The sequence below is a fragment of the Triticum dicoccoides genome, chromosome 5B (genome assembly GCF_002162155.2).
Source record: "Triticum dicoccoides isolate Atlit2015 ecotype Zavitan chromosome 5B, WEW_v2.0, whole genome shotgun sequence".
Taxonomy (NCBI): Eukaryota; Viridiplantae; Streptophyta; class Magnoliopsida; order Poales; family Poaceae; genus Triticum; species Triticum dicoccoides.
Window position 1 is genome coordinate 275,964,130 of NC_041389.1, and position 21,552 is coordinate 275,985,681.

Here is a 21,552-nt window from a genome sequence, read left to right on the forward strand (position 1 = left end):
ACTGATAATAAACCTAAACAAACATGGAGTGTTACATAACTAATATTAAGAACAAGAGAACCATTTTACAGTAAGCGTACATCAACAAGGTAGGCTATCCTAGGAATACCCCTTGAAAAATATGAGCAAGTTGTGAATTCATATGAAAGGTAGTACCATGAAAACAAGAGCCTTTGCAAGGCTGTTTCACAGGCATCTTTCTGCAACATAAAAAGGTCTGCAAAGCAATGACAACTAAGGCATACCTTGGGTCCACTACGAGAGGTATTGTCAAATGTATTCTTCATGGAAAATAGTGCCCTGGAACCGGTATAGACCTAAAAAGAAGAAGCATCCTCAAGATCTCAGAAAAAAACTTGAGTGCTCGACCTTGGTGAGATAGAATTATAGTATCTATACAACAAGAAAGGCAAACAGATCTGGTAGCAAGTAGCGTACATGGAAATCATATAGATCAGCAGGATGGTCAAGTGGTCCAGATGAACCATCACAATTTGAAATCATCTGAATGTCTGGATAGGCCTCTCTTATAGCATTGTAGAACTTAAGGTAGTTACCTGTTCAATAGAATTAGAGAATGTCATGTATCTAAAGACATCATATCAGTAGTAAATAGTTGTAACCGGTGGTTCTCTATAGTTCAAGTAAAATTTATACACTACAACAGGGAGTTATGGTAAGATAGAAACATTTTACATGCAAAATCAACCAAAATAATTAAGGGGCAGATAACTACTTTCGTGTTTTCTTAGCTGTTGGGGACATATCGGTTTATCTCGGGTACAGAATGCTCTTAAAATACGAGAACATTAATCCACAATATCAGTGTCTGGTCAGCGTTGGAATGAATCACCTTCACTGAATCTAAACCTTGGAACCTTAGAAACGCGATCATTGCTATCTACCATAATACACTGGACAGTAGTCTCCCCATCATCAGATGGATGCAAATTCTTCTTCCCGCAATCAGACCACTCAGATGACGAGAACATATTCTCTTAAGTTTAAGGGATTTCTATTTGATATCTATAGGCACTGCTCAGCCTGATAAAATACTAGAATGAGAAACATTGCCTCATCAAAAACTTTGACTTGATATCCCTCTCTTCCCCATACTTAGAAATGCTTGACAGAAAGTTGAATGGTTGATTATCAAATGAGATCGTTAGCTTATATGGGTAGGTCGGACAAATTTGAATTATGTACATGATGCACCTTGCACGTTAATATATTCTTGTTATTTTTCATATGCACAAATGTGACTCTCCGCACACAATCACGAAATCACATATTGCATATGTTATTTATTTTAGTAGATATATCATGGTCCAGCTATGCTTCCTGTTCCTTGATTGTACATCTTAATATTGTGCACAGGGCATTAAGTGTGCAGATTACCACAAAAAAGACTTGAGTGTGGAATGAATGCTGTTGAAATTTTACCACGGTAATTTTCTTTCCCACAATCTTCATTTCCGATTGCAACATATTTGACTGGGAATGGTTCAGGATGCCCCATTGCAGCTCTAACAGAACCCCATGTTGATTCTGCACTCCCCCTTGCAAATTCTAGACTGTCCAGTATATCCTGTAGAGCAGATGATAACAACAGTTCCATAATAATGAACCTAAATGGTGAGTTACGACAACTACCTAAGCCTGCAAACAAAATTGGAATCTCTTGACGAGTGTGATACTATTCACTATTCAGAGAAACGTACAATTAACTTTGTGTTCAATATCATCTCTATTTCTGAGCTATGTTAATAAGAAACTAAAGAAATAAGACCAACACCATCTCTGTTCCAATATTGATCAGCAAGAAAAAAGAATTTTACTACTATTTTAGGCCACTCGAGCAGACTCATCATACATATTTCTCCTGTTAGGTTCAGAGTAGTAAGGTTTCTAATCTACAGATATGCCCAGAAAAGAAAATGTATTGGTCCGCTCTGCTAGAAAATTAGTTGGGAGTTCAAACTTCAGGACATACCTTTACGAAAGGAGCAATAGCAGTAGTATCAACTTCATCATGGTGGCTGATTCCTGATAATTAAGGGAGAACTTTCGTAAGTAAGGAGGGAAACAGTAGTGGTCAAAGATATAAGATATCTAGTAATAATTACCATTGTTGAATACCCAGACTGGGGCAGCACCGAGAACTTCAGAAAGCTTTTATATAGGTTTCAAAAGTTATATATAATTAAAGGTAATAACAGAAAAGGAAAGGGTGAAACGTTGTAAACAAGCACCTGAAGAAACTCATAATATCCGAGGCCATCATCGGTCCAGTAATTCCAGACATCCCCATAGTGTCCAGGCCTCTCTTCCCATGGACCTATAGAGTCCCTCCATCTGAATGCGTTTCTTAACCAACTGCCTTCAACAAAGCAACCTCCTACAATAGTTGCATGTGATCTAGTCAATAATCCCAGATATGTCTGAATAATGTATGTGCAAACATCACGAATTCGATTTTTTCAATCAGAAGCAGTTTCAACAAACCAGGGAATCTCAAGAACCGGGGTTTTAAATCCAAAAGCATGGATATGAGTTCTGTGCGGAAACCGTGCCCCTGAGAGTACAGAGAAATTTGGTATGTCAAACTCTCAGATAAACATATGCACCACTGGTATATTCATATACTACAACAATTAAAAAAAATAAGTTGAAGTTTCTAAGTTTTAACAAGATTAAATTCCAGTATAGCTTTACTTGAGATGTACTAATATTCTGAGTATCAATATTGACAACAAAAGTATGATTTACCTTGTATGTATCCGAAGGCATGAGTGATACTTGATCAAGCCATACAACTCCCTTTGTCTTAGCTGTTATTTGAAGTCTTGAGGTTCTGTCTGTTCCTTGAGCAACCAACTTCTGGTCCAATTTTATCCAATTCGATCCGCCAGGTACTCTGCAGAAGTGCAAACCTTTCCTTAACTGTTAATCAGTGGCACAGCTAGAAAAGTACTTCGGGGGGTGGGAGGGGTGGCAAAAGGCAAATCTGAAGATCGGAGGGGGCAAAACACTATTATTATTTTCCATCTAAGCCCTCCAAATATATTTTTTTCCTTCACAATTATTTCTCTTTCAAAGGCTGGGGGTACAGTGGCCCTCTCTGGCGTACACATACCTCCACTAGTGTTGCTAATAGTCAAATTTACTCGTCATGATGTCCAAATTTGAGAGAGAAGATGCTAACCGTATGGCAGCTGAAGCCAGAACTCGTAATCCGTCAGAGCTTGTTAGTGAAACTGTCATTTCTATCATTTCTGGTGACTTGGCATGCATAACTAGATTGTAGGTCTTCCCATCCTCTATGTTCTGGAGATTGGAATGATAATTATGATGGCATTATTGGAAAGCAAACAAATGAAAATGCAGTATATTACATAATGTGCACAAAATTTTGACAAACACGACAGATTGAAAGCTGACATTACCTGAAAGCTACACACAACATGCATGGTGCTAGTTAATTCTGGTTTCATGAGGAAAAAATGCGAAGTAACAGCAGTATGCTATGATTAATCAACCTATGATCGACGTAAACTCATACCATGCCCCAGAACCCAGGGTTGTAAATGCCAACACCGCCAACTGGGCAGTTATCACAGAGAACCTCCATTCTTAGAGCAACCTTGTTTCGCCTGAAACATGACGTGCGGTCTGTTCCCACAAATATGGAAGAGTCATCTCCAATGATGGACCATGGTTCAATATTTGATGGAGTATGGGGGCCTCCAGCTTCAAAACCTGGATCGTAGGAAAACCAAGTTATTCTAGACCTTGAAAATCAACAGCAACTTAAGTGAATGCCTATTGGTTTATTCAGGATGTGTAAGATGGAATTTCCGTAATTGGACAATAGTCATGACTGACTTGAAGATGTTGTGGTAAAGTAGATTTGAATTCATCATGAAGAATAGGTCAATAGGGAATTGTAACCTTCAGACAATAACATTTAAGGGTAGCTCTTCTAAATTTATTCTATATGCTTTTCTTTGTCAACAGATATAGTTCCCTGTTTAAGTTCAGATGTTCAAATGCACTGGATTGGATAGGAATGTTGCCACATGTCAGTTTTACTTCAAGTGTTGTGTATTAGATTTGAGAAGTATTTAAGTACCTCTATTACTAACAAGCTCTGCCCATATTCCACCAGCTCCTGCATGGTTGATCTCCTACATTATTAGTCAATCCAGTTGAAGTGAGAACCTGATGGAACATAATTGGTACAGATGGATTATTCTGTGAATGCAGTGAACCTAGAAATGCCTGCAAAGTGCCACGAGAAAAAGATGAACTAACAAGATCTGCATCACTTTTCTCACCTCAAAAAATATTCCAAACAGCGTATCAGGGATCTTTCGAGCAAGGTGCGATGAGGCATCAACACCAAGGCTTGCCACTTGTGTGATCTCAAATTCTGATGCCGAACATTTGCAGCTCACGCAGAAGAGAAGCAACAAGCAAAGAATAGTACGGATATGACAGAGCGTTTCTTTGGAACCCATACGCTCCAAGTTCTAAAGACTAACCAATCTGTCAGTTTGAACAGATAACAAATCAGGATACATTATGCAATGCCAATCACGTCTTTCGATGGAAATTATAAGAACAAACTACTCAAACATGTCACCACCAAATTATAAAACGACAATAAGGCCGACCCTGGCCATGGAGTCCTGCCAGGGTCAGTTGGCATGTCCAAAACAATACATATCTATACAACTTAACCAAATAACTTGCCACTCTATACTATTTGTAGAGCATGAAGTTTAAGAATTAAAAGGCATTTATTTACAGATTATACAACTAAACACTTGTTTTTAGACAGGAAATGGGAGCTGAATTCAAATGGTCCTATCACTGGTCGAACGAAAGCACAGACATGGAGCAATTCTCTTGTATTGGCCATTTCATCGAACAACTCATCTACGAAATCAAGAACCGAAGGAGTAAACAAGCAGGGCCAGAAGCAAAGAAAAAGATCGCAGTTCGAGGAGAGTCCTCACCAGGCAGCGCAGTTCGAGGAGAGTCGTGAGTGCGGGGTGCAGCGAGACCCGGAGGCTGCGGCCTTAAGTAGGCGAGGCCGGAGGCGACGTGCCGGTGGCTTCGGAGTGAAGCGCGCGGGGTGCACAACGGCCTCCGCCGTGGGATGACGGAGGCTGGCGGCGCCACGGCTGGTTGCTTGCCGGGGTGTGCTTCGGCGGCGGCGTCAGACCACTGACACGCGTGGGCCCCGGAGCGAGCGGTGGTGCCTATCCGCATCGCTGTGCCCTTTTAATTTGGGAAACCTTCCGAGACGGCGCGCCGGCCGAATCGTTAGACCGGTCGCACCGCTCGCTTTCTCTACATGTAGGCCCACCACCGAACGATCATCTACCTTATCTCTTCAGGACAACACCATCCACTCATTCTTTGCTCGTGCATCTCCTCTACCGCAACCTCCTCCGCTCGCCTCTTTTCTTCCTCTCTCTTGTAGATGCTTACGCCTCCCTCACCGGCGACCGGCTGTGCCGCCAGCCATGGCCACCGCGCCTCCCCCACCGTGGCTGCCCCCACCCCGCCCCCTCACGCCCCACCAGCGACCAGCGCTGCAAACCAACCCCCACCGGTGCTGCCGATGGCAGCGAGAAGTAATGGAGAGCCGCGGCGGCCGACGTTGAGGCGTTGCAACCATGGCGACAAGTGATGGAGATCCATCATTTTCTTTTCTTGGAAGCAGCCCCAATTTTTGCTGCAGACGCCCTTGATTTTTGCTGAAACCAGTGTAAGATTTTGCTACAACCACGTTCTTTTTCTATGGAACCAACTCGAAGTTTTGTTGCCATGTCATTTGTTTTTTGGTACAACCGGTTTTCAATTTTGCTACCACCATCTGCAGTTCTTGCTGGAACCAATTAATTATTTTGCTACCACTATGTTCGTTTCTTTTTTATAGAACCAACCCAAATTCTTGCAACCATGTCATTTGTTTTTGATACAACCAATGTACATTTTTGCTACAACCAACCTCGGTTTTTGTTGGAACCAATCAATTATTTTGCTACTATGTTTTTTGGGGGAACCAGTGCATCAATTTCTTTGCTACCACCGTTTGAGTTTTTGCTACAACCAATGTTCTCAATTGCTACATCCAACACGCATCACAGTGTCATGTAATTTGTTGGAACCAGCAAACATTCTTGATTGAAGCGGCATGATTTTTTGTTGGAACTGGAGTTTTTGTGCTGTTGAGAGTTTTGCTGGAACCATCATTATTTTTTGCTGGAACCGGCAAATCTTTTTGCTTCAACCCAGCATTGGAGATTTTTATTGCTTTTTTTGCTAGACATGACGCTGCAAGTTGACAATGGCGGCGAGCCGGAGACGGGGACGCCAGGGATGCTCCAACCATGATGACAGCGCACTAGAACCCTCATGTGTTTGAGTTGCAACCATGACGAGCAGAGGCAGCCAAGGCAAGTGTCGGACACGACCGTCAGGCAAGCGGCAGGCGAGCGCGGGTGACGGGCGTGATGGCGCGGTGGAAAGCAAGCACGGGAAGACGAGGACTATCGCGGGCGGCCGGCGAGCACACAGATCTGGCATGTGCTCTCGCTGTCCTTTTTTTCATGTTTCCTGTGCGTGTTTTTTTTCTGCGTGTTTGACTTTAAAACAAAGCAATAAGACGGTGGGGAACCGATGTATCGGGCGGCTGGGGCTTGACCGGCCGAACAGTTCGGCCGGTGCGCCGGCGCCTACAAGCGCCCTTTTAATTTGTGCGCGGCGCATTCGTCGTGGCAACGATCCGTCCAACGGCTTTGGAGACTGAGTTTGTCTGTGGCCGGATCTCTGTGTCCACACATACAAGGATGCTCTTGGAGGAATTTTATAGGAAAAAAATGAGAAAAATTCACTGTAGGTCACAAAACTTGAGCCGGTTGACACTTTAGTACCACTATTTCAAAAATACCCGAACTACAGTTCATGTACTTGCGCAAAGGGTTCACTTTGGTCCGTATATACGAATTTAGCTACGTATTCGCTGACTTGGCCGAGTCAGCTGTTGCTGGCTAGGCTTTGACCGCCACCTGTGTAGCACCTAGTCGGGGGGGGGTAATACTAGTAGTTCGGTTTTTTTTGCAAATGCGCCAACACCTGAACATTAAACGCTCGCGCACCTGGTGGGACCGCACCGCTCGCACCCTCTCTGCTCGTCGTTGCTGCCGAGGTAGTGCCTTTGCTCGTCGGCGTCGACGACGGCTCCATGAGCACGTCGTCAGACGCTGAGCTGCCGCCGTCCGCGCCGTTCGGGAGGGGCCTGCGGACGTGCCTCTTGCTCCTTCGCGTCGTCATGATGATGCCTCGCCGCCCATGTACGGTACGTCGCCGTCGCCGGCAGCTCCGTTGCTCGATCTGTCCAATTTAGCTCCCGTGAAGAGTTCTTGGTCGCATCAATTGCGCGTACGAGCTAGGGTTTGGGCGTTCGTTCAACTCTCTGACGAATTGGGTGTGGGGTGGTAGGGTTTTAGCAGTTTCTTGAAGAACTTTGTGGCAGACCATAAATAGGGCTACGTCATGGGGGGTTTGCAGTAGATGGCCATGTTTGCAGAGATCTGGAGTGGTTAGGGTTCTTTCTCCCCCCAATTTGTCATGGGTCCAGGGGTCTAGGGTTTAAGCAGTAAAGTTTGCTTTTAGTGTCAGAGTGTTAATTGGACCAAAATTGTTTTAATTTGCAATTACATTGGGTCAGATTTACCAAAAATGGTTGCTTTACGACCTGTAAGATCATACATTTGTTAATTGCAGCCATGAGTCTCTGTTTTTCTTTCTGAAAAAGTCAAAAAGTCTGAATGTCTGGACTGTCTGAACCTCTCTGTAGCCTGAAATGTCTGAACTTTTTCAACTTGATTGTTTTGCATGACCCTTAAGCAACCACTTCTCTATTGAGGTCATACATGGTGGCTACTTTCTGTGTGCTGGCAAGCATAGGGATTATCACAAAGGTCACTCCATTTGGTATGATTACTGTGACATAGATAGTTGGACACCTAATGTTGTTGCCAGTCTAGTGGAGGAAATTGGATATGAGTTTGAGGGCAAGATCAGGGCTTATTGGTGTGTTCCTGGGTTGACAGTCTACAAGAATGGATTAAGAGAGACTAAGTTAGGGGACAACACTATGACAGAAAACATGAAGGATTGTGCTCTGAATGGCAACCACTTCCAACAGATTTTCCTTGATCATGGGATCATTTATTTCTCCTGTTCCTGTTCACTCTGATGATGAGGATCCTCCAGTTGTCAGGTTTAGTGGCATTAGGCCAAATAAGGAGAAGGCACACCAGCAGCAAGAAGAGCAGACACAACAACAGCAAGAGGAGCAGGCTCAGCATGATCAAGTTGAACAGGAGCTGCATCAGCATGATCAAGAGCATGAGCATGATCAAGAGCATGAGCAAGATGCTGAGTCAGAAAGTGTAGCAGATTCAGAAGAAGATCATTTCATACCAAGTCCACCCCAGCCTGGAACTACTTACCTTTCATCTCAGTTTGGGTTTAGGGCCAGGAAATCCTCTAGGTTTTTGAACATGGATGCAGCAGACACAGTTGGTTGTTCAGTAATGCATGATTCAGATGAAGATTACATTCCATAAATTGTAGATTCAGACATTGATCTGCAGGATGATGATGAGTTGTTTGACAAAAATGTTGATTGTGAGAAAGGCAAAGGTATAGCAGTCCAAGAAGAAGCTGATGATCCTACTAAAGATGTGGATATGTGCCTGCCATCTTCTGATGAAGATAAGGTGAAGCTGAATTTCAAAAGTTTTAGAGAAGAAAACCTGACTAAACCACAGTTTCAAGTTGGCCAGACCTTTGGATCTGTTGAGTTCCCGAGGAAAGCTATCAAAGAGTACAGCTGTCAGGAGAGAGTTGACATTAAATGCCCCAGAAATGATAGGAAAAGACTGAATGTCATTTGTGAAGATGGGTGCCCTTGGACCTTGTCTGCATCATTTGATGGGAGAATCAACTTCTTCATGATCAAGAAATACAACCCAAAGCATGCATGCATAAAGAAATGGTGTGTTAAGTCATTCACTGCTCCTTTTATGGCTGGAAAATATCTTGATTCTTTTAGAGCGGATGAAAACATGAATATGAAATTTTTTGCAAGGGTGGTTCAGAAAGATTGGAACATGACTTAAGAAGCAAGCTTAGAAGGGCTAAGAGGCTAGTGAAGAAAGTGATTGAAGGAGATGAGTTGGAGCAGTACAGCAGCATGTGGGATTATGCACAAGAATTCAAAAGATCAAACCCAGGGAGTTCTTTCTACGTGGGTGTCAGTAATGGCATATTTGCAAGTTGTTATTTCTCTCTAGATGCCTGCAAAAGGGGTTTCATGCAAGCTTGTAAGCCTGTCATTTGTTTGGATGGATGCCACCTGAAGACAAAGTATGGAGGTGTTATGTTGTGTGCTGTTGGCATGGATCCTAATGACTGCATTTACCCCATAGCTTTTGCAGTTGTTGAGGTAGAGAACACTGACACATGGAAATGGTTTCTGTCAAATATGAAGAGTGACTTGGGAATTGTAAACACAGACCCATGGACTATAATGTCAGACAAGCAAAAGGTCCTGATCAAGGGAGTGAGGCAGCACTTTCCTAATGCAAAGCACAAACACTATGTTAGGCATATTTGGCAGAATTTGCAGCAAACACACAAAGGAGATCTTCTTAAGAACCAGTTATGTAAGTGTGCAAGGAGCACAATACCAGAACTTTGGGCTGCAAGAATGGAGGAAATGAAGGTCATAAGCCTAGAAGCATATAAGTGGCTTGAGCAGCTACCACCCAACACTTGGTTTAGGGGCTTCCAAAGAGAATTGGTCAAGTGTGATATCCTTCTGAACAACAACTGTGAGGTTTTCAACAAATATATTCTTGAGGCTAGGGAGATGCATCTCAGATCAATGATTGACAAGATCAAAACACAGCTCATGGTTAGGTTCTACAACAAAAGAAAGGAGGCAGAGACCTGGCCTAGCTCAATATGCCCAAAAATTAGGAAAAGAATTGAGAAGAATATAGAGTTGTCATCTACATGCATGATTTCAGGGGCTGGTGATGGCATCTTTCAGATTGACAACAGGAACAGGACATACATTGTTGACCTGAAGGAAGAAAGCTGTACATGCAAAAGGTGGGATCTTAGTGGAGTTCCATGTCACCATGCAATTGCATGCTGCAGACATGAGAGGATTGATCCTGAGAGTTTGGTGCACTCTTGTTACAGTATAGAAGCATTCAAGCTAGCATACAAACCCATTATCAAGCCTTGCAGAGATAGGAGTGAGTGGCAGAAGATGAATGGCTATGAAATCAAGCCACCTGTCTTTGAAAAAAAAGTAGGGAGGCCTTCAAACAAGAGTAGGAGAAAGCAGCCTTATGAGATTGAAAAGAAAGATGGTACCAAGGTGATGAGCAGACATGGAATCACAATAACATGTTCATACTGCCACGAAACAGGCCACAACATCAAAGAATGTAATCTCAAAAAGGCTGGCATTTTTCCAAATCTAGCAGAGAGAACAACAAGAAGGGATCCAAGGGCCATTCCTGATGATGTGTTAGATGATGAAACTGTTTTGGCATAAGAAGATGATGGCCAAGGTACATAGGAGGAGGTTCAGGTCACACAAGAGGATGGTCAACTTACACAGGAGGAGGTCCATGTTGATGGCCAAGTTACACATGAGGAGGCCCATGTTGATGGCCATGATACACATGAGGAGGTCATTGTCACACAAGATGATGAGGTCATTGTCACACAAGATGATGGAGCAGATACACCAGTTGTTTTTCAGGCGAATTCTCCACTTTTGTCCCTTCATTTTGACCTCTTTTGTCCAATCATTTTTGTTGTACTGATGTTAGCATGTGATGTTTGTTTTGTACAGGTGCAGGACTTTGGATTTACAATGCTTCACGGGATGCAACAATCCAGACCTGTTCCTAGAGAAGAAACTGAAACCATTTTGCCAGATTCTTCATCCATCTCACTGGCAGCCAATTCTCACACTGCAGCACAGACAACAACAGCTACAAATGAAGGCAACCAGACCATGAAGTTGTTGAAGATGAAGAGAGAGAAAGAAAGACAGATGGCAGCCAGGAGAGATGCAACACTTGAGGCCATGAATGAGATGGCAGAGAAGAAAGCAGAGGAGGCAGAAGCAAAAAGGCAAGAAATTGCAAGGAGGAAAGCAGAGTCTTCACAAAGAAGAAGAAGAGCAGCACAAGAGAAGAAAGCTCTGGAATCTGCAGCAAGGCAGGAAGCTGCAGCAGCAAGAAAAGCTGCATTGCAAGAAGAGAAGGAGGCCAGAGCCCTTGAAGCAATGGCAGCTAAAGCAGAGGCAACACTGAAGAGAAAAGAAGATCAAGAAGCAAAGAGAGCTATGGTAGCACTGAGGAGAAAAGAAGATCAAGAAGCAAGGAAAAAATAGCAAGAAGAGGCCAAGAGATTAAGAGCTAAGCAGAGGAAGCAGGCAAGACCAAGTGGACATGTGCCCAAGAAGCTAAAGAGAGTGAACATGCTTGATGAGTTTAGATGATTCAGTGCTTTTGCACTTGGAATATTTTGGCAAAAACTACAACGAGACTCTTTGAACTGTTGGAAAGGTGAAGATTCAGTGCAGCTACACTTGTACTCATTCAGTGGCTTCATTCACTGAATTAAAATGAAAACTATTGGAGTTCAAAATGAAAATTGTTGGAGTTCAGTGGCTTTATTCGGTTAATTTAATTTGAAAACTGCAATGAATAACTGTTGGAGTATAGATACTTAACTGCATAAAATAAAATAAAATAAAAACAAAAACAAAAAAGAAAGGTTGGCCTAGGTGTCGAACCCAAGACATGTGGTGATAAACTGCGTGTAATGCCAATGTAATAGGAACGGTGCTTTGCTCAAGTGTTACTTGACAACCTACTTATTATCCTTCCACTCACCTCCTAGTGTGAATTTTAACAGTTGTCTGAATTTAGTTTGAAAAGCTAACTGAACTTTTTACAGTTAACTGAATCTTAACAGTTGTCTGAATTTAGTTAAGACAGAATTCAGTTAAGATAGAATTCGGTTAAGACAAAGATTCAGACAAAAATTCAGTTAAGATTCAAAACCTTAGCACCTACTTCTTTTGGAATTATTGCCTTATTATAGCAACAAGACAATTTTGGATTGTTGCCTTATATAGCAACAAGACTGCATCAACACCATTATGTACCAACAAAACACTTTTGATTAATGCCACTTATATAGCATCAACACAGTTCAGCACATATATAGCATCACAGCCAGTTCAACACTTATATAGCATCAACAACCAGTTCAACAGCTAGAAAATACAAATAACTTATGTGCTTAATATACAAGCAAACCTAACAAACTAATTTTCTATAACTTATATGCTGAAAATTTGTATATTTCAGCATACCTAACTACTACAACTGCATCTTCTTCATGCCTTCTACTGCATCTTCATCTTCAGTTCTTCAACTTCTGGAGGTGCTTCGAGCGGTGAACCTCCATGTCAGTTGCCACCTTCCTCTTCTTCTTCCTCTCTGGTTGTGCTGCGACGTCCACCTGTGCTTGAAGTGCCAAGACCACCTTCACCTCCTGCTTGACGATGTCAGGAACATCTGGAAGAAGCTCGACGTCAATGGGGCGGTGCTTGTCATCCTCCCTGGCGACGGGCGCCACCATCTGGACCTCCGGCTCGGGGACGACGGGCATCACCACCTTGACGTCTGGCTCGTCGTCAGAGAGGACAATCACCTCCGGCTCCTCCCAGCCAGTCGACCAGGACGAGTCGGCGGCATAGCCAGAGTCATCGTCGGAGCCAGAGTCATACTCCGACTCGGACGAGATGTACTCGGAGACGTCGTCGCGCTCGAGGAGGTCGGGCTGGTAGTGGTCCCAGTACGCCGTGTTGACAGGCGCGGGGATGACCAGGTCGACGTTGTGGACGCGCTCGATCCGGCTGGCGCGACGCGGTGGCGGACCGGTACATCCACCACCGGGCTCGCTTCCCCGGGTCATCGGAGCGCGTCTCCTGCATCACGAAGCGGAGACAAGCGTAGGAGGGATACCTTGGGGGTCGTCGCAGGCGCAGTCCAGCTCGTTGTCAGTCATGACCTTGAGGAGGCCACGCGCGTGGCGACGCAGCATCCCAATGCTGGGGAACCACTTCCCGATCTCTGTCAGGTCTGCGCGCATCGCCTTGTCATCGCCTGCGAGGTCATCGATGACCCTCTTCCAGGCGGGGCTGTTCTCCATGTCCGCGGCGGCGGTGGGGTGGTCGGCGGCGAGGGTTTTCTTAACGGCTGAGTGGGAGTTTGGTGCGGGGTAACCGAGGCGACGCGATGGACTGAAGGTGAGTGGAGAGTGGAGCGTTGGGTGGGTGTTCTTAAAGAGCAGAGAAGGAAACGGAAGAGGCGTGAACCATTGGGCCACTAGCAACTGCTAAATAGCTAGGTTAGTACCTACCGTTGATCAAAGCACTACTACTTACCCCACTGGTATTGCCACCAACATTCAATACCACAGGTCCTGGGTTCGAGACCCAGGCAAAACTCTTTTTGTGTATTTTTTCTTTAATGAAAATTTGCTACAGGTATACAAATTTAGTCATATAAAACAACAAATCTTTCCAAAGAGAAGCAACACAAATTCAGTCATATAAAACAGCAACTGCAGACATATAAAATAGCAAATTCAGGCAAATTCAGTCATATAAGACAGAGCCAGTTAACTTCATTTTCTTATCTGAACCCAATTTAGTTAACATTTGACAAAAGTACAAATGACACAAATCCAGGAGGAAAGATACAAAGTCAATTTTTTTTACAATGACACAGATTCAATCAAATTCATTCAGCATGCCCTTCAGCTTCCTTATCTTCTCCTTCGTGGCCTCTTTGTGTTTGAGTAGGTCACCAATCATGTACTCAAGCTTCCTTTTCTCATGCTTCAAGTCATCCCTCTCTTGAATCACTTGGTCCCTCTCCTGCACTGCTTGGTCCCTCTCTTTCTCTGCTTTAATCCTGAATACCTGATGAATGTTGGTTACCGACTTGTCTGTCATCTTCTTCTTCCCAAGTTCTTCCTTTAGATCAGTCGGAGCAAGTTGTGTGCTGCCTAATTGGCTCATTGCCTGCTCCTTCTCAGCCACCATCTTAGAAAAATCAAGCTTGAAATGCCTCAACTCATTCTCCATCTTCTTCTTCTCTTCAAGAACCTTCAAGTTTTCTTTAGCACTCACAACATTCTATCTGAGCCTCTGTTTTTTCTCCTCTTCATACATGTTCCATATACTAGCTTAGGCTCATCTTCAGAGCATCAGGCCACTCAGGGTCAACCCACTCAACATATCTGCATTTAGGTACCTCCTAACAATTTAGAACATACAAAAAAGAGATTCAATTAACTGCCAGTATTCAGTTCTGTGCATGATGATGGAACTGAAAACATGCTACAAATCACTTCTTGTTTAACAGTGCCAAATGCAAAAAAATTACTAACCTTCTATGCACAAGCTAGAAACCTTCTGCCAGTATCAACAGATTCAAATGCCACATGCTTCTCACACAAAGATCCATGCCCACATCTAAAGCTAAGCAGATCTGTAGCCAAGCCACTCCATTCCTCACAGGATATTGTGGCAGGCGGCTAAACAAAAGAGAGACATTTGGAATCAATTGAGAGAGAAACCCTAGCTGAGAAACCCTAGACTGGGTGTTCAATTGAGAGAGCACACTAACCTTGCTGGTCACAGAGTCATCTTCAGAAGAACTGGGAAGATCATCCCAGGACACCATGGTTGCTGCTAGCTGAAGATGAGAAGGGGATCTGTTTGTGCTATTGGACAGAGGAGAGAAGGGATCTGGTGGTGCACGAAATTGAACATGAAAGATGAGGAAGAAGAAGGGGATCTGGTGGTGGTGGTGGTGGTGGACTGGTGGTGGACCAAAGCTACATGTAGAGTGCAAGTTGCTGGGTGGGTGTTTGCAGCAGGTGCAAGTACATGCTTGCTTTTGAGTTCAGTTGTGTTAGCTTTGTTATAATAACTTAGTTCAGTTGTGATAGCAATTAGTTATAATAAGTTAGTTCAGTTGTGACAGGAATTTCTGTCAGTAATTTGAAAGCAATGAGGTTAAGTATGATTCAGTTAACTTTGCAAACTAAATTCAGTTAACTATCAAAATTCAGTGAACTGCAAACTAAATTCAGTTAACTATAAAAATTCAGTGAACTGCAAACTAAATTCAATTTGACAGAATTTGAATTAGGTAAACTTATGTCAGAATTAGTTTAACTACACTTTTGACATGAAATACATCTGTCAGTAATTTCAAAGCACTTAGGTCAAGCATTCCAAAGCAATTAGGTCAAGAACACTTCACATTACTGACATATTATCCATTACAACAAGCATTACAACCAAGACTTCATACTGAGCAAACAAAAGCAACCATTTTAGTATGCTCAGTTTAGAACACCTGCACCTACTCAATTAACAACACTTCACTTCTTCATAATTAAGGTGAAACACATCACACAAAGCACTATAACAAAAGCAATCATCAGCTTTAGCAGCATAAAAAATCTCTCTGCCTAATCCTAAAAGCATAGCAATTTGTTGCCTGGTAGCATACTTATTCTCACTGGAGCTGGCATAATTAGCTCTTCCAGCCATGCCTCTCCCAGCCATGACCCTTCCAGCTGTGCCTCTGCCTGCCATTGATTCAGTCCTCTGCCTCTCAAGCTCTTCCCTCCTGTCCTCAGCTGCACCAATTGCATCTACAGCAACATCACCAACCAGACGCCTTGTTTCAACCAGATGATGCACATATTCAAGCTCCTAGTGCCAGAAATCACAAGTGACATGATTAATCTGTGGCAAAATTAGTTAACCATGTTAACAAACTAGTTAACCAACTCCACAAAATTACAGAGTGAATGAATCAATGGCAACCTAGTTAACCAACTACTGTATTAATCAGTCTCAACTGACCATGAGATACTGTAATAATTTTGCATACAAGAACAGTCTAAACTACTGCATTAACCAACTGATTTTGCAACCTAAAGACCAATTTAATCAATGCTCTGCTTCATTACTACAGTGAGTTGACACGGCATGAATCAGTGATCTACTGAACTGGCACTTACATGGTGGTTCACGCACTTGTAGAAGATCCATCCATCATGCTCATCAGTGCTAGACCGGTAGAACCTCACTTGCTCGCCGCAATCCGGGCACCCGATCAGTGGTACAGCAATGGAGCGGCCACGCAGCGTAGAGCGGATGGAGCTGGAAGATGACATGAAGGAGGAGACAGAGGAGGCGGAGGAGGGCGTCGGCAATGGTTGCGACGGCGGAGGGCGACGACGTCGACAATGGCTGCGGCGGCGGGGACGGGAGTTGGCTAGGGTTCGGGGGAGAGGAAGCGGAGAGCGAGGGGATAAGGGAGCGACCAGGTACGACCGACCAGGTGCGCGGTTGTTCTGACCAGGTGCGACCAAGTGTAGGCGCATTTGCAAAAAAAAACCCGAACTACTAGTATTGACCCCCCCAACCAGGTGCTACACAGGTGGCGGTCAGAGCCTAGCTGGCAACAGCTGACTCGGCCAAGTCAGCGAATACGTAGCTAAATTCGTATATACGAACCAAAGTGAACCCTCTGCGCAAGTACATGGACTGTAGTTCGGGTATTTTGAAGTAGTGGTACTAAAGTGTCAGCCGGCTCAAGTTTTGTGACCTGTGATGATTTTTTCTCAAAAAAAATTGAAGTGACATTTTGTGCATGTCTGTCCTGACATTTTGTAGAACACATAGCATGCAGGGGATCTTGCGACGAGGAATGATGCCGGTGCACGTTGACCATGGTCGGGACGAGCTGCATCGACGTGAGCGCGTACGAGGGGCGCCTGGAGGCCGTGACACCTGCTCCAACAACACCGGCCAGGCACGAGGCGAGGCCGATGGTCGAGATACAACGCGGAAGTGGCCAGGCACACGAGCTCCAATGCAGAGGCACGCGAGCGAGACGGCACGGCGGGGGCATGAGACGAGGCAGGGCGAGCGCGGCTTGGCACGTTGGTTGGGCGCGGCGAGCACCAATGCGCGAGCGGAGATGGCACGACCATGGTCGCGAGACGAGGTAGGGCGAGCGCGGTTCGGCGCGGCATGACAGGGGTGGTACGGCTAGCGCGACTAGCATGGCGGCTGGGCGCGCGATCTACAACACTCCGCTGGCAGGGGGCACGAGCTCCAGGGCTCCAACGAGCGAGCGGGGAGGCGGCGGACACGCGACCTCCAACGCAGAGGCAGGGCAGAGAAAAATAGAACAACATTGGCGGGGAGGGGAGGCGCAGTAGGGCGAGTGCGGAGGAGCACGCCGGCAGTCGAGCTCGAGCCGCACGCTGGCGAGACGAGGCAGGAGTGGCGGCCCACCTCCTGGAGGTGTGGTGGTACAGATCTCAGACGGCGCAGCCGTGCACTTCTCCGGTGTGCAGCGGTGCCGTGGTTGGCATTCGGCGGAGTGACTCGGTAGGTGGGCAAGTGGTGGGCCAGTGTGAGAGAGAGAATAATGATGGGTGGGTGAATGGCGCGTGGGCCAGAAGGACGTGCAACGGGCGGAGATGGACGAAGAGGACACAAAAAATGTCTGCTTTGTGTCCACTCCGGAGCCAAATCAGTCCTAAATTTGGGTCGAAAATGAAGGAAATATGCCCTAGAGGTAATAATAAAGTTGTTTTTATATTTCCTTATATCATGACAAATGTTTATTATTCATGCTAGAATTGTATTAACCTGAAACTTGATACATGTGTGGATACATAGACAAAACACCATGTCCCTAGTAAGCCTCTACTAGACTAGCTTGCTAATCAAAGATGGTTAAGTTTCCTAACCATAGACATGTGTTGTCATTTGATGAATGGGATCACATCATTAGGAGAATGATGTGATGGACAAGACCCATCTGTTAGCTTAGCATATTGACCGTTCAGTTTTATTGCTATTGCTTTCTTCATGTCAAATACATATTCCTTCGACTATGAGATTATGCGACTCCCGGATACCGGAGGAATGCCTTCTGTGCTATCAAACATCACAACGTAACTAGGTGATTATAAAGATGCTCTACGGGTATCTCTGAAGGTGCTTGTTGGGTTGGCATAGATCGAGATTAGGATTTCTCACTCCGAGTATCGGAGAGGTATCTCTGGGCCCTCCCGGTAATGCACATCATAAGAACCTTGCAAGCAAAGTGACTAATGAGTTAGTTGCAGGATGATGTATTACAGAACGAGTAAAGAGACTTGCCGGTAACGAGATTGAACTAGGTATGTAGATACCGAAGATCGAATCTCGGTCAAGTAACATACCGATGGACAAAGGGAATAACGTATGTTGTCATAACGGTTCGACCGATAAAGATCTTCGTAGAATATGTAGGAGCCAATATGAGCATCCAGGTCTCGCTATTGGTTATTGAACGGAGAGGTGTCTCGGTCATGTCTACATAGTTCTTGAACCCGTAGGGTCCGCACGCTTAACGTTCCATGACGATATTGTATTATATGGGTTATGTGATTTGGTGACCGGATGTTGTTCGGAGTACTGGATGAGACCACAGACATGACGAGGAGTCTCGAAATGGTCGAGAGGTAAAGATTGATTATATATATATGCCGTTCTAGCAGGTGCAAGAACTCCCGTTCGGTAGGCATATATATAACCCATATATATATATATATACAGACGATCTATTCTGCTAATATTAGCAGAATAACTATTCTGCACACCACTTCGGCACTGCACGCTCAACGGAAGCGCACTGCATCATTTTGACGATGAGCACTGCAATAGAGACTAGTGAACTTCTCGTCGGAAAAAACTGCACGCAGTGTTTTTTCGGCACTGTTTTCGCTCTAATTTTTTGATTGTTTATCGGAACGAGGCGTATAATATACCGTTGAAAAGCTATGGATTAGGCGCAACTTCGCTACATTGAACACCTTTCGAGATTCCTCGCGGTTTAAGAGCAATTTCAAAAACGGCGCGGCGGATGACGAGTGGCAGCGAGCGTATTTTCGTGATTTTTTCTAAACTGCTCATCGGAATAAAGGAAATGATACACCGTTGGAAAGATATCGTCAAGGCGCATCTTTTTCATATGTATTATGTTTTCTAATTCGTTACGGTTTAAGAGCAGTTTCAAATTTACTAAATCGCGGATTTACGTTTTTTTGAAATTTTTGCAATTTTTGGTACTGTTTTCGCTCTAGTTTTTGAACCGTTTGTCGAAACGAGGCGTGTAATACGTCGTTGGAAAGATATGGACAAGGCGCAACTTTCATATGTATAAATGGTTTTGAGATTCCTTACGGTTTTTAGTTAATTTTGAAAATCGTGCGGCTGAGTACGAGAGGCAGCGGCCGTTTTTCGAGAAATTTTTACAAACCGCTGGTTGAAATGATTCAAATCATACGCCATTGGAAAGATATCGACGAGACGCAACTTTTTCATGTAGAACACTCTCTCTAATTCCTTACGGTTTAAGAGCAGTTTCGAATTTACCGAAATACAGACACTCTGTTTTTTCGCGACACCAAAATCGTCGTGGGACAGAAGAACACACTGCTTCAAACTGAAAACCGCACTGCAACAGACAGTCAAGTGCACTGCATCATTTCTTTTTGTTGGATGTAAACTTTCTCGCACAAGTTTTTGTTGTCTTTTTTTTCAACTTTTTTTTTGCACGAGAGTGGACCGCAACACTCCCGAAAGTGAAATGCAACACTACCAAAAGTGAACCTCATGAGTTTTTGTTGTCCTTTTTTCGTACTTACTAATTTTTTTACGCACATTGACCAAGCGAGTGGACCACAGGGACTGACCGAGTATACTACATCTAATATAGAAGTGAGCTTCTTTGAGATAGTAGAAGTTTTATAGCAAACTGCATGGGACAACAAAGTGAGCTTCAAAGCCACATCTATTATAGCAAACTGCACGAGACAACAAGTCTCCTCGTTGAATGCAATGAACCACAAGACTCCTCGAACTGGGCTGCATCAACACATTTTTTTCTCGAAAAAATGAACTATTTTAGTGCTTGTTGAAATAAACTTCTCAACAAATAGTTTTTACACACAATACATCATATCCCAACCGGGTACATTTGATAGACAAAAAAAATCCACAAACAACGGTCTAAACTGCATGCCTGCTTGCTCCGAGCTGCAGGCCGCACACACCCGCACGACACCACATGAAATGCCGACGTGCAACGCCAAGGCATCCAAGCTACCATGTAGAAGTGAACCTCATGCCAGCGCTAGCCGAACTACACAGAGGCATTTTAACAAACTCATTAGAAGCTGAATTCACCCAAATCAACAGCCATAATCTGAAAAAATACACACAAAATTATTTGCTAATGGGATGAAGTGCACTAAACTGTACGCTCATATGGGTGTAATTAGAATAATCATTGATAGTCTAGGCTGCCCGAACCAAGCTAGTAAGCTGCCTTTTCCCAAACTTTTCACATCATAAATTCATATACCAATGCATCACACTGCACAACCAAATTATACAGCAAATAAAACATCCATCCACCAGGCAATCGAACTGCATGCCCTGCACACGATCGTCAAGAACTACTGATGCATTTAAAATTTTCTTCAACAGGTGAACTACAGTGCCTGGGCCAAACTGCATCTATGTGGAGCGATGCAACCCATGTCTCTGTCGGCAGCCAAAACTAGGAGACGAAGGTGTTGACAGCTAAAAAGCTAGAGCATCACCTCTAAAGTGCACTGCATGCGCACTCACCGGAGGACAGTGGCACATACCGAACCGAGCTGCAGTGTGGTGGCCACAGCATCGATCGTTGACCTCGACGACGGCAAGGGGCGCACGGCTTGGGAGGGAGGAAAGGGAAGGGCAGAGGAGTAGGAGGGGCGGCAGAGGGATCTTGGCAAGATGGTGGTCACCAGATCCTACGAACCACAAGGCACACACCATCGTCCTCCTCGTCGTTTTTTGTCAGCGCCACCGCACTGTACATCTACGCACCGCCGAACTGCACACAAAAATGAGATGGGGTCGGGAAGATGTGGCACTCTGCTGGTGACACTAGGGAGGAGGATCCATTGTCGGGGGTGGTGGTTGCCATCAGAGGAGTGGCTGCTGCGGCGTTGGGGTACGGTGGCCCGTGCGCCAACGAGTCCAGGAAGGTAGGGGCGCGGTGCCGGTGAGTCACGGAGAAAGGAAGGGTCACCGGGATCCATGGCTATGGGAGGGTCAGCGGCGTCTGCTGCTCAGGGAACGGCGGCGTGTAGACGGAGAAGGCCAGGGAGTGACAAAGGGAGGTCAGGCAGGCCAACGGCGGCGCGGCGGCCGTGGATCTCAGCCGGGATCCTCGTCGGCGTCGGGGAAACAACGTCCACACCTCCGGAATGGGTGGATCGGCCAGG

The 21,552-nt window shown here is 44.7% G+C and overlaps 1 protein-coding gene and 1 long non-coding RNA gene across 3 annotated transcripts in view; one reads left to right on the plus strand and one right to left on the minus strand.

The window, feature by feature from the left end:
* LOC119308392 (alpha-L-arabinofuranosidase 1-like) overlaps nucleotides 1–5,236 on the minus strand; it is a 7,075-nt gene extending 1,839 nt beyond the window's left edge. The window contains exons 1-13 of one of the 2 annotated variants that reach the window (XM_037584516.1): nucleotides 5,022–5,236; nucleotides 4,338–4,548; nucleotides 4,133–4,187; nucleotides 3,563–3,759; nucleotides 3,206–3,327; nucleotides 2,770–2,917; nucleotides 2,506–2,575; nucleotides 2,253–2,398; nucleotides 2,127–2,172; nucleotides 1,994–2,046; nucleotides 1,444–1,588; nucleotides 439–557; nucleotides 246–317 (exon numbers count right to left, since the gene is read on the minus strand). In XM_037584516.1, coding sequence (XP_037440413.1) covers nucleotides 246–317; nucleotides 439–557; nucleotides 1,444–1,588; nucleotides 1,994–2,046; nucleotides 2,127–2,172; nucleotides 2,253–2,398; nucleotides 2,506–2,575; nucleotides 2,770–2,917; nucleotides 3,206–3,327; nucleotides 3,563–3,759; nucleotides 4,133–4,187; nucleotides 4,338–4,520 — 1,356 coding nt within the window. In that variant the 5' untranslated portion in view covers nucleotides 4,521–4,548; nucleotides 5,022–5,236. Of the gene's footprint in view, nucleotides 1–245; nucleotides 318–438; nucleotides 558–1,443; nucleotides 1,589–1,993; nucleotides 2,047–2,126; nucleotides 2,173–2,252; nucleotides 2,399–2,505; nucleotides 2,576–2,769; nucleotides 2,918–3,205; nucleotides 3,328–3,562; nucleotides 3,760–4,132; nucleotides 4,222–4,337; nucleotides 4,549–5,021 lie in introns of those variants that run through there. The other variant, XM_037584518.1, reaches the window with a different exon arrangement.
* A 186-nt stretch (nucleotides 5,237–5,422) lies between these two features.
* Nucleotides 5,423–7,946, plus strand: LOC119308393. Its single transcript, XR_005150086.1, has 2 exons — nucleotides 5,423–5,779; nucleotides 6,341–7,946. It is a non-coding gene; the product is annotated as an uncharacterized LOC119308393 (long non-coding RNA).
* Nucleotides 7,947–21,552: the final 13,606 nt, after the last annotated feature.